Below are 12,177 nucleotides of genomic sequence, written 5' to 3' on the forward strand. Positions count from 1 at the left end.
ACTGCGTCGTCCAAGTGAACAGAACGACGACGCCTTCGCTGACGCTTGCGTTCGGTCGAGCGTCGTGGTGCGTTCTCGGCCGCCCCTCTGCGCCGCGGCTTTGACATCCGTTCGGCCTGCGCTTTCTGAATCACATTACCCATGCCAACTGTCAAGGCAGGCTGCTGCGGCTTCCCTCCTCCGCGTGTATCTCTCGCGCCCTCTCGACTTCTTACGACTGCCTTGCGAGTCTTGCGTGCCGGCGCCTCGTGGCAGAGGTAGTGAGCAAACACACGCGCCTTCTCTCTCTCACCCGTCTTCGCGTACCTGCCCGTCTTCCATCGCAGCGGCGAAACTCCCTTGCAGTCGAGATATCGCAACGAACCGCGGAGAGTTGTGTGCGGAACCTGCGCACAAGCATTCCACGGGCTCGGCGAGCTCGTGTACCCGTACCTATGGCATATGTCAAGCCGAGCTTGGCAGTTTTCTCAGAAGTCGTGTGACTCGTAGCTACGAGTGGTCACCGATGTATTCCTAATTATCGGCTGATGCCTGGAAGTTAAGCAGAATTGCGTGTTGTACTTGTTGACTACGTTTTCTTGTGTGCGTGCGGGAATTTACTCCTGGGGTGCCGAAACGTCGTTACAGTTAACTTCATTTGTTGGTGACTTTTCGCCAGCCTCGGTTGGTTGTGATCGTGAAGCGGCCACTTATCGAAGCTGGTGCCGGTGCAATTTTGGAAAGTCATAGCGGCGCGGAAAACGCGAAGTTGGACAACGTACCCCATGTCATGAGGTTGCCTAATTCAGGTAAGCCGTATTTAAGAGCTCTGTACCGGGAAAGATTTCCATCGGATTTGATTTTGCGGCGCTGAGGTGAAATAGCCTATCAAATCCGTTCACATGAGATGCAAGCTTTAAGATATACTGAAGTTGCAAGGCCTAGGTCTGAGAAATAAGATTACATGGATATAGCTGTCACTGGCAGGTTGCACTTGTGTATTGTATATATGGAGCTGAAGCAAGCGAAAGACCGGAAAGCGCATAAGAGTGATATTATAAAATCACTGACACAGCAAGGATTTTGGAAGATATCACTCGGAGAAGCACTGTTTTAGATTGGTGATCTTAAGTTTAATGAAACCTGACGCTGCGATTTGTCAGGCGTCCGTCAGCTCCAATGATAGAGGGATGGCCCCTGCCTGGCAGTTGATTCCGTTTGATTACCGCGTCACAGTTGACCTTACTTAAATAACTAAGTTGTCCTAAATATCTTTCTTAAACTTTTCTTTAACAACTACAGAACTTTGATGTTTGCTTTCGAAGAACTTGCAGGAGTCCTTGTTTTCAGTAAAAGAGCGGCAAACAAGGACTTTATTTAGATTGTAAACAGTTTACGACTAGGTGGTCAGTCTACGTGGGTGTTTGTCCACGTAGCAACGTATTGGGTGTATCAGTTGCCGAGTTTTTTTTTTGCTGGAGTTCACGTAAATAATGAACATATAATTGCATTGAAGTTCATTCTAGTGATACATAGGAAATCTTTGTCTATAGTTCGGTAAGCGCGAGATCATTTATTTTTCAAATTGTTTGTATGAGGTTATCGGCTGTGGAATAACCATTGCAGACCTGAATGTGCGCTTCACTGGCGTGGTAATTAGTATACTAATGACAGGTTTCGCATCACTCGTCCAAACTTACGCTGAAATGAGTATCTAGAGAAAGAGGAAGCAAAGGGAAGAAAAAATGCAAATGTCAACCAGACGAACATCCGGTTTGCTACCATACACTGGGGGAAGCGGTATAAAAGCAGAAATCAAGAAAGAAAGGACACAAGATACTGAGAGTGTCGCGTCTTTTAGAGGTTGAAATCGAAACTATGCAGTCGCTCACTGGGGTTTGCCAGCTCGGGAGCTTCATTAATGCACATATTTCTTTCTGGGTCTCTGAGGCATGTGGCCACGGTGCAGATACTTTTTTCACTGAGAATGACGTTGAATCCTGGTAATCTAACATGGTGTGGAGTAGAAGACGCTGGTCGTCATGGTCCGGGCATATGCAGATCACCCGCCGTGGTTGCTCAGTGGCTATGGTGTTGGGCTGCTGAGCACGAGGTAGCGGGATCGAATCCCGGCCACGGCGGCCGCATTTCGATGGGGGCGAAATGCGAAAACACCCGTGTGCTTAGATTTAGGTGCACGTTAAAGAACCCCAGGTGGTCAAAATTTCCGGAGTTCTCCACTACGGCGTGCCTCATAATCAGAAAGTGGTTTTGGCACGTAAAACCCCAAATATTATATTATTATTATATGCAGATCAGATCTTATGTCGACTCTTCAGACCTGAAACTTTCGTACGAAGGTGTGCCACTCAACCGGTTAAGCATTTGCATGCGCCTGTTAAGCAATGAAATCTAGCTTAGTGTCCATCAAGGCCAATTTCAGCAAAAACATTTTGTTTTCAATAGATGCGTCATAAGTACGTCGAAAAGCGTACGACAAAAATTATTGCCCAGGTGATTGCGCTCCGATTATTTTACGATAGCATGCAAGTGTTGTTGCATCATCGCTGTATGAAAAGTGTAGCATTCACTGTGTGTTTTCATGATGCAAAGCGCCTTGTTTCTGATTTTTCTGGAGTTTGGTTATAAAAGAAAGTTGTAGGTATACGTATAGGCATACCTTTATGAGAATTCAGAAAGAACTTACCGATTTTCAATAGTTGACCATTCCTTTTTTTTAATAAGTAATAATAGGCTTCACTGTTGATGATTTCATTTAAGCAGTGTTTATTCATTGGCTCCAAAATGTAAAGTTTCCCGAATAGCTGACATCTCCAACTGCTGTCTGTGTTTGAGTACATGACGCCGTAACGTATAGCGTGTTTTTGACATCGTCTTACGTAACATAACCTTCAGCATCTGCGTTGTCGTGCTGTATGTATTCTTCTTCGCCGATTCGCCGATCAAAACTTAAGAATAAATGCTGAAGTCATTGTAGTAGGAAATTCATGAAGTATATTTTAGTTTTATTAGTGAAGCGTCAGCGCCAGCATTCCAGCTCCTTGGAATGCTTTGTCTGTAACTACTTCAAACGCTCGATGCTTTCATTCATATCTCTAGCTATCCATTCTGTTCCTTCGCTTTCCCGCACTGGTGGCATTTGGGCCGCCACGTTGGCTCCACTCAGAGAGAAAACTCGCCCACTGGCAGGACATTCGCCGCCATTTGAAGCGCTGCTCTAAGGAAAGCGATTCTTCGCGAGAATTTTCCTTTTGTCCGGCGTTTCTGTTTCCTTCACCATAACGTCTCGTCCGCCATTGCGTCTTTGAAGCCACGATCAGAAGTCCACGTCACGTCTCGGGGCCGTTAGTTTCTACCTACGAGGCGGCAATGGCGAGGCCTTCTCCCGGAAGCGCCGCCGCTTAGTCTGATTTACAGCCATCCGGAAAAGCAGAAGCACCCAGACCTCGCGTCTACAACGCACAGGCTGCGCTGTCTCCGGAGTCTGCACACAGCGGGAGGTCGACGTCACGGCCGGAACGCCGCCGAACAAAGCAAACACAGGCCGCATGGCAAACACTGCACGCAGCGGCTCCGCGCGATCTGTCCCGCTTACTGCTGTGCTGCTGCCGCCGTAAACGGCGCGCAGAACCCCAGCCGTGACGTGATGTTGATTTGTGCCGGAGCTTGTGCCTCGGGGTCATCGTTGTTGCTTTATTATAAGCGTGCTAAAGCTTGGGACGGAAGAAGTGCCGCGCATCGCGAGCCACCGTTCCTCGAAGCCGATGTGTCACGTGCCAGTTTAAGCTTCTCGGCGTGACGCAAGGTCAAACGGATGGCGAGAGGTCTATGCGCACCGGGACGTTGCGCCAGGTACCACTCATCTGGAAGTCACGTTTAGCCTTTAGATAAGCATCTCCCTAATGACGTAGAGAGCCTCGCTCGTTTATTTTAGCACTTGGTGCTTGAACACCGTCTATCACCGGTTCACTTGTCTTTACCCTTCTTTCTCGGCGTGGTCGTTTTGTTGCTACTGAAGTTTCACGCTCTTAGCAGACAAAGGACACGTATTGCTTTTCGCAGCCTCTGTGGGAGCAACTTACCGGAAGCCTCCTTGTGACGAGTGTTCTCGTGCTTTTTTTTTTATGCCGACTGATTATTATAAAGAGTCCAAAGTGCGATCGGAAGTCGGAACTTGCAAGCCAAAGTATGCTACGTTACTTTATTTGTCCTTTGTACTTTTCTTCTTCTTTTATTGTTTTCTTTTTCTTTAACCACGGTGGCTGTTATGGGCCCACTTTTCTTGTCGTGTCCAAGTCCGCCAGTACCATTCCCTGAAATTCCAGATTACTTTCCCAGAATTTCATTTTAAAAATAAACAGTCACAGTGCCCCACTAGGATTCGAACTCCCATGCCACAGAGACATCAAAACTGAGAGCTAGGCGAGCTGGTGTGGATCCATCTTAACAAGAAACTGCGGGAAAAGTACTTGAACGAACAAAGAAGCGCCCGTGTTTGTCGTCAATTTGCTCGCGCACGTCTTTTTCGCGCGGTTCCTTGTTAATATGAAACTACAGGGACATGACTGTCCAAGCATGACTTGGAACGAATTCTCAGGAGTGTACCAGTTTGGAGATAATGATTTTCATAGTATCCTACGGTATGTATTGGTGTTCCAGTTACATTTGTGTTTCAATGAATAAAACAGCGTTTTTATTAAAAAGAAAGTAACTGGAAGCCAATGAATTTCGTCGGATACTTTGAAAATTAATAACTCGAAACCGGTGCAGGCCGGAGAACTTGTTGCAAGTGCATACGCCTTCTGAACTCACCGGCTATAATTCGTAGATTGAAATAGTGACCTTAATATTAATAATTAAAAGGCTAATTACGTAATTATGTTGATTAATTAGGCATTTTGATTTCTCGTAGAATGGCCGCCTGATCGAGTAATTTACATCACGAATTACAATTATGCTATCTGCCACAGGCAATTCTTAAAAATTTGGTGCAGCTAAAAAGAAATACCCTGTATATATCGCTTTGTATAGTTTGCCTCTTCAAAGCAGCATTATTCTTGTTTGGCAGAGACTGAAACGGTTTATGCTGGCCGCTTTCCAAGCCTACAATAACGGCCGCCTTATCGGTACTGCTTATAACAATGCTTACGGTTGGCTATCGAAATATTGAATGAACCTTCTATTGCCCTCGCTCTCGGTAAAAAAAGTTGCTCAGAAAAGAATTATAAACGTGTCATTTTCAACTGTTTGACCGAAAAATAAACATTTCCTCCAATAGAAAGCGCGCCACAATTGCGCATAGTATTTGGCTGGGCAGGTAACCTGAGGCAATATCATTTTTCGAACTCCGGTTCTATCTGAACAATTCTTTTCGTTCTTGCTGTTGTTCGCACGCGCAGGTTTATGGCGTCTACGTTTCACGCTCTGAACGTCCCCCCCCCCCCCCCCCCCCCAAGAAAACAAATAAATAAGGATAGATTTTCTGCTCACGCAGTCTGAATGGTCTGTTTTTCTAAGTTTTGTGTTATGAACTCACAGAAGTGAATGATTGGCGCAAACACTAGTGCGGCAGAAATAGAAAGTAAGATTGCCGCAAGCTTCAGCGGCTTTTTCATTCCCTTAGGCCAATTACTCCAAGCAGCCGTTATGAGCTTCGGTTGTTAAATAACTGCGTAATGTTGAGCATTTCTCTGCGGTAATCTCAGAAAGCCTGAAACGAGGCACAGTGACAACTGAAAAATCTCATTGTCACTTCTGTCAGCGCTAGGAGGCTCCTTTGGAATCTAAAGAAGCTTGCATCGGCATTACTTGCCGAACAGAGTCATCGCATTACGTAATATGAATCCTTTGCGTAAATCAGGACACTCACATATCCGCATGGTTAAATTTTTATCTAAATCTAACGCTAAATAACGAGCTTGTATACGGTCTCACTCTGGAGATTCTGTTCTCAGATATTCTGCAAATGTAAAGCATGCATTTTTAAGGTTCTCGGCAAATTGGCCTCGTTCACGCATTCGATGTGTGAGATTTCTGTAGCAAGCTGTGCTTAATACGAGCGGAAAATAAAATCACTAGGCCACGTGTGGCCCTCTACTCGGATGCGTGCATGGTGTTCAAGAGAGTTAATTGAATTCATAGTGCCATTGTCACTGATGCTCAGGTCAAGCTGCTTGTACGGTGGGCAAAAAAGAGGCTGAAGGGGAGGGGCTGTTCAACCGCCTTTTGGGCAAGTTTTCAGAGCACAAAAAAAAAACTGAAAATAAAAGCCAAGTTCCCATGTAGAGCGCTTCTAAGGTCTCGCCGTTATAAAGACGTTGGATACATCGTGCCCTGTACCGCTCATCACAAACAGCTTGCGGGGCTAGCTGCGTGCCTCCGCGTGGGAGGAAATTGGCCTCCATGGTCGCAAAAAACATCGTCATTCAAGGCACGATGCAAGAAAAAAAGGAAGTAGGGAAGACGAAAAAAGCAAAGAATGAGGAGGAAAGCCGGGTTTTGCAAGAACACGAGATGTAGCGTGCGTATATGGCGCCATGGAGCCTGCGCCTCCGCATATGCTTAACGGGGGCGCATGCACCAAGTAAGCAAGCGCTCTCGCGGGACTCATCCAGTGGGAGGTTCCCTAATTAACTTGTGATTGGGAACCGGGATGTAAGGAAGAAACGCTGTGTGTGTGATGTGCTTCGTGGCAGGGAAGCGGGCAAGGAAGGCGGCCTTCGAGACGAGGAAGACAGCCGCATCTCATGCGGGCTCTTACATTGAGAAAAGATATTATGTTTCTGGACTTGGTAGACATGCAAGCTCGGGCGGGCTGGGAATTGCGCAAGCGGAAAAGCGTATGAAGACCGCCGCACCGTGATCGCAATCTCGGATGCGGGTTATGAGCCCGGGAATGAACACAAGTGAGAAAGTATTGTTTGTGTAGAGAGGAGGCTTTAGTGCAAGGTTTGGTGCTCAAGTTGGAGCTCGCGGCGTGTATTCTATATGTACTATATGCCCGTCTCCAAACATCACCAACCCACGTTTGCTGTACAGGGTGTTCTTTTTTTCAGCTGCACGAATTATTTAAAGTTAGAAATATATACATCGCGGTAACGTTATCTTTACCATTCGAGTGTACGGATAGGCAGATACAGAGCGATTTTCGTAATTACGTGCGTAATTAGCGAAGTGCGGGTAACTAACTTTTGAATTATCAACAACAGGTGGCTACAGCAAATGAATACTTCGGGGCCCGTCCTCGACACTACCTATAACAATGATCAAATCTTGAATAGCGGATTTTATGTGGGAGCTACGCGAACAATTAGTTCCCCTTGGCAGGCTCCTTGAAACCAAAAGTGGCTGGAAAAAGACGGTCTGTGTCATCTTCCCCAGCGCAGGGTAGCAAACCCTATATTTCAATCTGGTTAACTTCCTTACACTGTTGAGTAATTTTCGCCATTAATGGTGCGTAAGCGTGTAAATCGATCTATAACTCGCATCCTTACGCCCTCTTTAGGTGTAAGGGCGTGAGTTACAGATAGATTTACGCGCTTCTTCACTTTTAATGGTTTAAGCTATTTCACAGGGTGCCTTCCCTTTATTCTTATCTCTCTCTTGAACATCGAGCGCGCTACTTAAACATAAGATTCATAGGTAGAGCTGCCTGTAAGCTACACCTTTTATTCTGATGTGCAACGCGGGAGTGTTGTAAACCAAGATATATTTTTGGCGCACCGGCAGAACACGTAAGTGTTGGGTACAAAACCGCGCTTAGATCGATTGCAGGCGCTCAGATTGGTTTTTTCGTCTATCAATCAAATGGGCATGCGGGATACGCTGGTTATAACCCATATGCGCGGAAGCCTTCGAGAGTAATCTGTATTCATCTTTTGGTCCGCCCTTGTGCAAACCTTACTGTTCCTTTGTATAACAGCATCGGCGGTGCCCTTCGGGGTCACATATATTTTTATTTGCGTTTCCACTACGCGGATGCCACCCCCCCCCCTTTTTTTTTTGTCTTTTCTCTCTCGACAGGCGCTCGTAGATATAGTGTCGTTACTGTATGGTACACGTTACCGCCAGACAAACGAAAATTGAACGCATCGATTTTCAATTTTCTTCGATGGCGTTGTGTGCTCCATCTCATGACGAGAAAAGGCAACGCTATGGTCGTACACATAAGACACAGAGACTGCGAATGTACCTGCTGATTTCGCGCTGCCACGTTGTATTCAGTCATCGTTATTATCGTTCCTGTCACCATAGCGATTTATTTTTCCCTTATTGAGAAGCTGTATAGTAGGGACTGACAGTAGTGCGTGAGAGCACCGAAACAAGACAGAGAATGCCATATTTCTGTGCAATGTAAATTTGCGGGCGAAGACAGCGGGCTTTCGCACCGACCTACATACGGCGACAGAAATAATTGGAGCACAAGTAACTATAATCTGAGGTGGTGTGCAAGTGATCACTGTAATGAGACTCAAGTATACATGTCTATACTCCATTATGAAAATGCTATTCATCCCTAACTGCTTGCTACAAGAACTCGTGAGCTCACCCGTTTCTATTAACCTGTCTCAGCTCTGCATTATCGTGAACTGTCGTGAACTGGGATGTTCCGTTTCTGTCACTCCGTGATTACGCGCCGCGGTTGCTCAGTGGCTATGGTGTTAGGCTGCTGAGCACGAGGTCGCGGGATGGAATCCCGGCCACGGCGGCCGCATTTTGATGGGGGCGAAAGGCGAAAACACCCGTGTACTTAGATTTAGGTGCACGTTAAAGAACCCCAGGTGGTCGAAATTTCCGGAGTCCTCCACTACGGCGTGCCTCATAATCAGAAAGTGGTTTTGGCACGTAAAACCCCATAATTTAATTTTTTAACTCTGTGATTATGTGTTTCCGCTTTGGTTAAAATAAAGTGTATAATAAATTGTGGCCATGTGAACAGAGTTTACAGTGACTGAATTATGTGCGTTTAGGCAGTGCATCTATCACGCGTCACGAATGTCCATAACATTTGTCACGTTGTCGGCTTCCTTCGACAGTTGAGTGACTGCTGGTGAACCTGTGCGGGCTTAGGAAAGTTCCTACAGAAAGAACAACCATACAACGCCCTCGCGGGCGGACCAACTTGCGCACTTTCTACGCTCTCAAGACTCCCATCCTTACTGGTCTTCATTCTTTCTGCGGTGGCTGTTCGAACGCATCAAATATCATCCTAGAATCTCTGCTCGTCACACCAAGTGCCTTGAAACAGAACAGAATGAAACAGAATCTGCGCAACATGATCGAATGATGCGTAAACTGTCGGCGGCAACTTGCGCTACCTTATGACAGCAATGCTGCCCCGCTGTTAACCTAGCGAGGCTTGGCTCTTCATTGATGCACACGACGTTCATTACGTGCAGTTGAGGGATTACGTAACTTTGACCTCACCGTTGCATTTCTGGCGAGTAGTTGCTAAAGTCCGTCCGCTTGCTGGTTTCGGTCATCTTCAGTCCCGCCTCCTTTTCCTCGCCATGTATATTTTAGTTCCCCATTCTTGTTGACAGAAGATATAACTTCGTTAACCTACAGTTTCACGTCCAGGGAAGAACTGCCATTCTGTGGCAAATATTGAAGCATGTTAGCGTGCTCACGCCATACTTTTCTGGTGTTTCTACAGTGGATATGGAGAGATATGTATCGCGATAAATGCGTGCTCGAAAAGGTCGGCGTTCAACGCCGCACAAGAAGCCAGCTAATTCAGGAGTTTTATCTTGGCTACAGTCAAGGCAAAACAGTATCTCAGTGAAGACGCTCCAATTTCCCTTTGTCGCGACGCGATAAATTTCCGGAACAAATCGGTTCCTTGTGCTGTGTTGACGGTCATCCTATTCGAGGACACTTATCGCGCTTCATATCTCAATTTTTTTATGCGTGCACAAGCGCCAGGAGAATATGAAGCGAGCACGCTAACGTGCTTCAATATTTGCTACACAACGGTTGATCTTCCCTTGAGGCGCAACGGCTGGGCTAAAACAATTAACGATCATTAATGGAAACGCACAACCGGTGATTATACTCCAGCGGGATCTTATACGTGCAATCGCTTCCCTGCATTTCTTGTGCTCTGCTGTTCCCGAAAACATGTGGCAACGATAAGATAGGTTAGCTAACTCGCTCGGATGATCTCATTTCGCTCTCATTGTTATTCAGCTTTCGTTGCTGGTGATCAAACTCGATCACGACATCGGTATGGTTGGGGCGGAACGCTGTAGCTAACCTACAGCCTCCCTAAACTACAATCGTCTCTCCGACGCTCTGCCCGCATCAGAAGCTACCTAAGCTAGGTACATGGTTAAACAAACCATCTCAGATGCACCTAGAAGTTGTCGATCTACTTATTTTTTACCCACCGATGCACAGTCCGCACGTACCTAAGCAGCCCGCACTATCGCTGAGCATGTTTAGCCTAACAGAGGTAGAAATCGTTCTTGTCTTCGGCTGTACAAACACTTCCTAAACGAAGATACTTTGTGTATGCGAGGTAAAACTGTTATAACTGCGAGTCGGCCTAGTTGGAACAGATTCATCTTAACACTTTTTTGTGCGCAAACAAACAGGGATGAAGAATAGGGGTAACACAAGGACGAGCGCTTACATTTTTCAATATTTGCTGCACAAATATTTCTACACAAAGCGCTCGTCCTTGCGTTACCCCTATTCTTCGTCCCTGTTTGTTTGCGCACAAAAAGTGTTAAGATGAAAACTGTTATGTTGATGCCTGGAGTGCCCCTATCGCGAACGTTGGTTTTGCAGACTGCAATGCGGGTAAATAATTAGAATTTATTGTAGGCGTAGTTACACATTGGGGTTTTCCGGGACCGTTTGCTTTGGCTGTGTTTCGATGGCTATGCGCAAGGCCCTGTCTTGATGCCCGGTAATGAAAGGGTTCATTATTTAGAATAGGCGAAAAGAAAAAGCTTCGAGCAGTAGTGGTGTCGATGAATGATAATAACGAATAACCTAAAAGAAGTAAGATGAGTAACGCGGCTGGGTTTAAAAATGCTACTGACACCATGAAACACCTTCTTAACTACCTTGCATAGAAATTTCAATGTAAATTCGCAAAATGAGCTCTGTGTACGCGGTGATTAGCTCATAAGCAGATATCAGCAGGCACAGGCTTTTAATTTTATAATGAATTTGAGCATCCAGCCGTATTACTAAAGTAAAACAACTACAGTTAAGCAGATTCCTTCGACCGACTGCTACACTTCAATTAACATTTTTATCCTTCACATAACGAACACTTTTCCTATATTGATGCCAGTGATGTCAGTCCATGACGTGTGTGCGTGCGTGCGTGTCATATTGCGAGCGCGCAACATCATACTACTGTCGTCAGCGCAACGCCGGCCGCATGTGGATTGAGCCGTTGATAATGCTGAGTATGCAAGGGAAATACAGTGTCCTAGTATACTGCGATAGCACGTAATGACAGAGAGCTCAATAACTACGGGGAACAGGCTCATATGCTGTGTCAATTTGAAATCTGCAAGCAGAAACATAAAAAATATAGAAGGGGGCCCACAAATTTTTCGTTGCTGTGAAATGTAAAAATATCCCACAAACGATGCCTTTCTAATAAAGTGCCACTCACCGTTGCGATCCCAAACATACGCCTAACAGGAGAAGTTTACCGTAAAACATTAAAGATGCAAAACTAAGAACGGTAATGATGTGTTCTACATATTAAAAACTTCGGTAATTAAGCGCGACTTTTGAAGCTACTAACAAAATATCATCTCGTACTCCGACTTAAGCACAAGCTTGCCACCGAAGAACAAAGCACTTAGACAATTCGGAGGAAATAACGCTTAGGCGTGAGCCGGGAAATAACTGTGCTAAACACATTTCAGGGTGTAGCGGCACTGCTGTGAGCTTCAGCCCCGGAGAACGAGCAAGACGAAGACAGCCTCGCCCGGAGAACACGAGCTATTCAGTGGCGAAGGGCGAGCGGTAGACCAGACCGCTCTGCCGCCGAGGCTTCCCTGATAAATGCGGCCGCAGTCGCCTGCAGTGGTGACCTCCACGAGGGGGAAAAAAAATCACACCGAAGCTCCTCTGTAGAGAGTTGTCTAAGTGTGCGTAAGCATTGTGCCACTTGCTAATCTCCACGCAGCCCCGTGCCGTTATCAATTT

The 12,177-nt window shown here is 46.1% G+C and overlaps 1 protein-coding gene across 2 annotated transcripts in view; it reads left to right on the plus strand.

The window, feature by feature from the left end:
- The first annotated feature begins 315 nt into the window (after positions 1-315).
- LOC142582597 (thrombospondin type-1 domain-containing protein 7B-like) overlaps positions 316-12,177 on the plus strand; it is a 290,129-nt gene continuing 278,267 nt past the window's right edge. The window contains exon 1 of one of the 2 annotated variants that reach the window (XM_075692478.1): positions 316-788. In XM_075692478.1, the coding sequence (XP_075548593.1) occupies positions 770-788 (19 nt within the window). In that variant the 5' untranslated portion in view covers positions 316-769. The remainder of the gene's footprint in view (positions 789-12,177) is intronic. The other variant, XM_075692477.1, reaches the window with a different exon arrangement.

This window comes from Dermacentor variabilis, chromosome 5 (assembly GCF_050947875.1).
Source record: "Dermacentor variabilis isolate Ectoservices chromosome 5, ASM5094787v1, whole genome shotgun sequence".
Lineage (NCBI taxonomy): Eukaryota > Metazoa > Arthropoda > Arachnida > Ixodida > Ixodidae > Dermacentor > Dermacentor variabilis.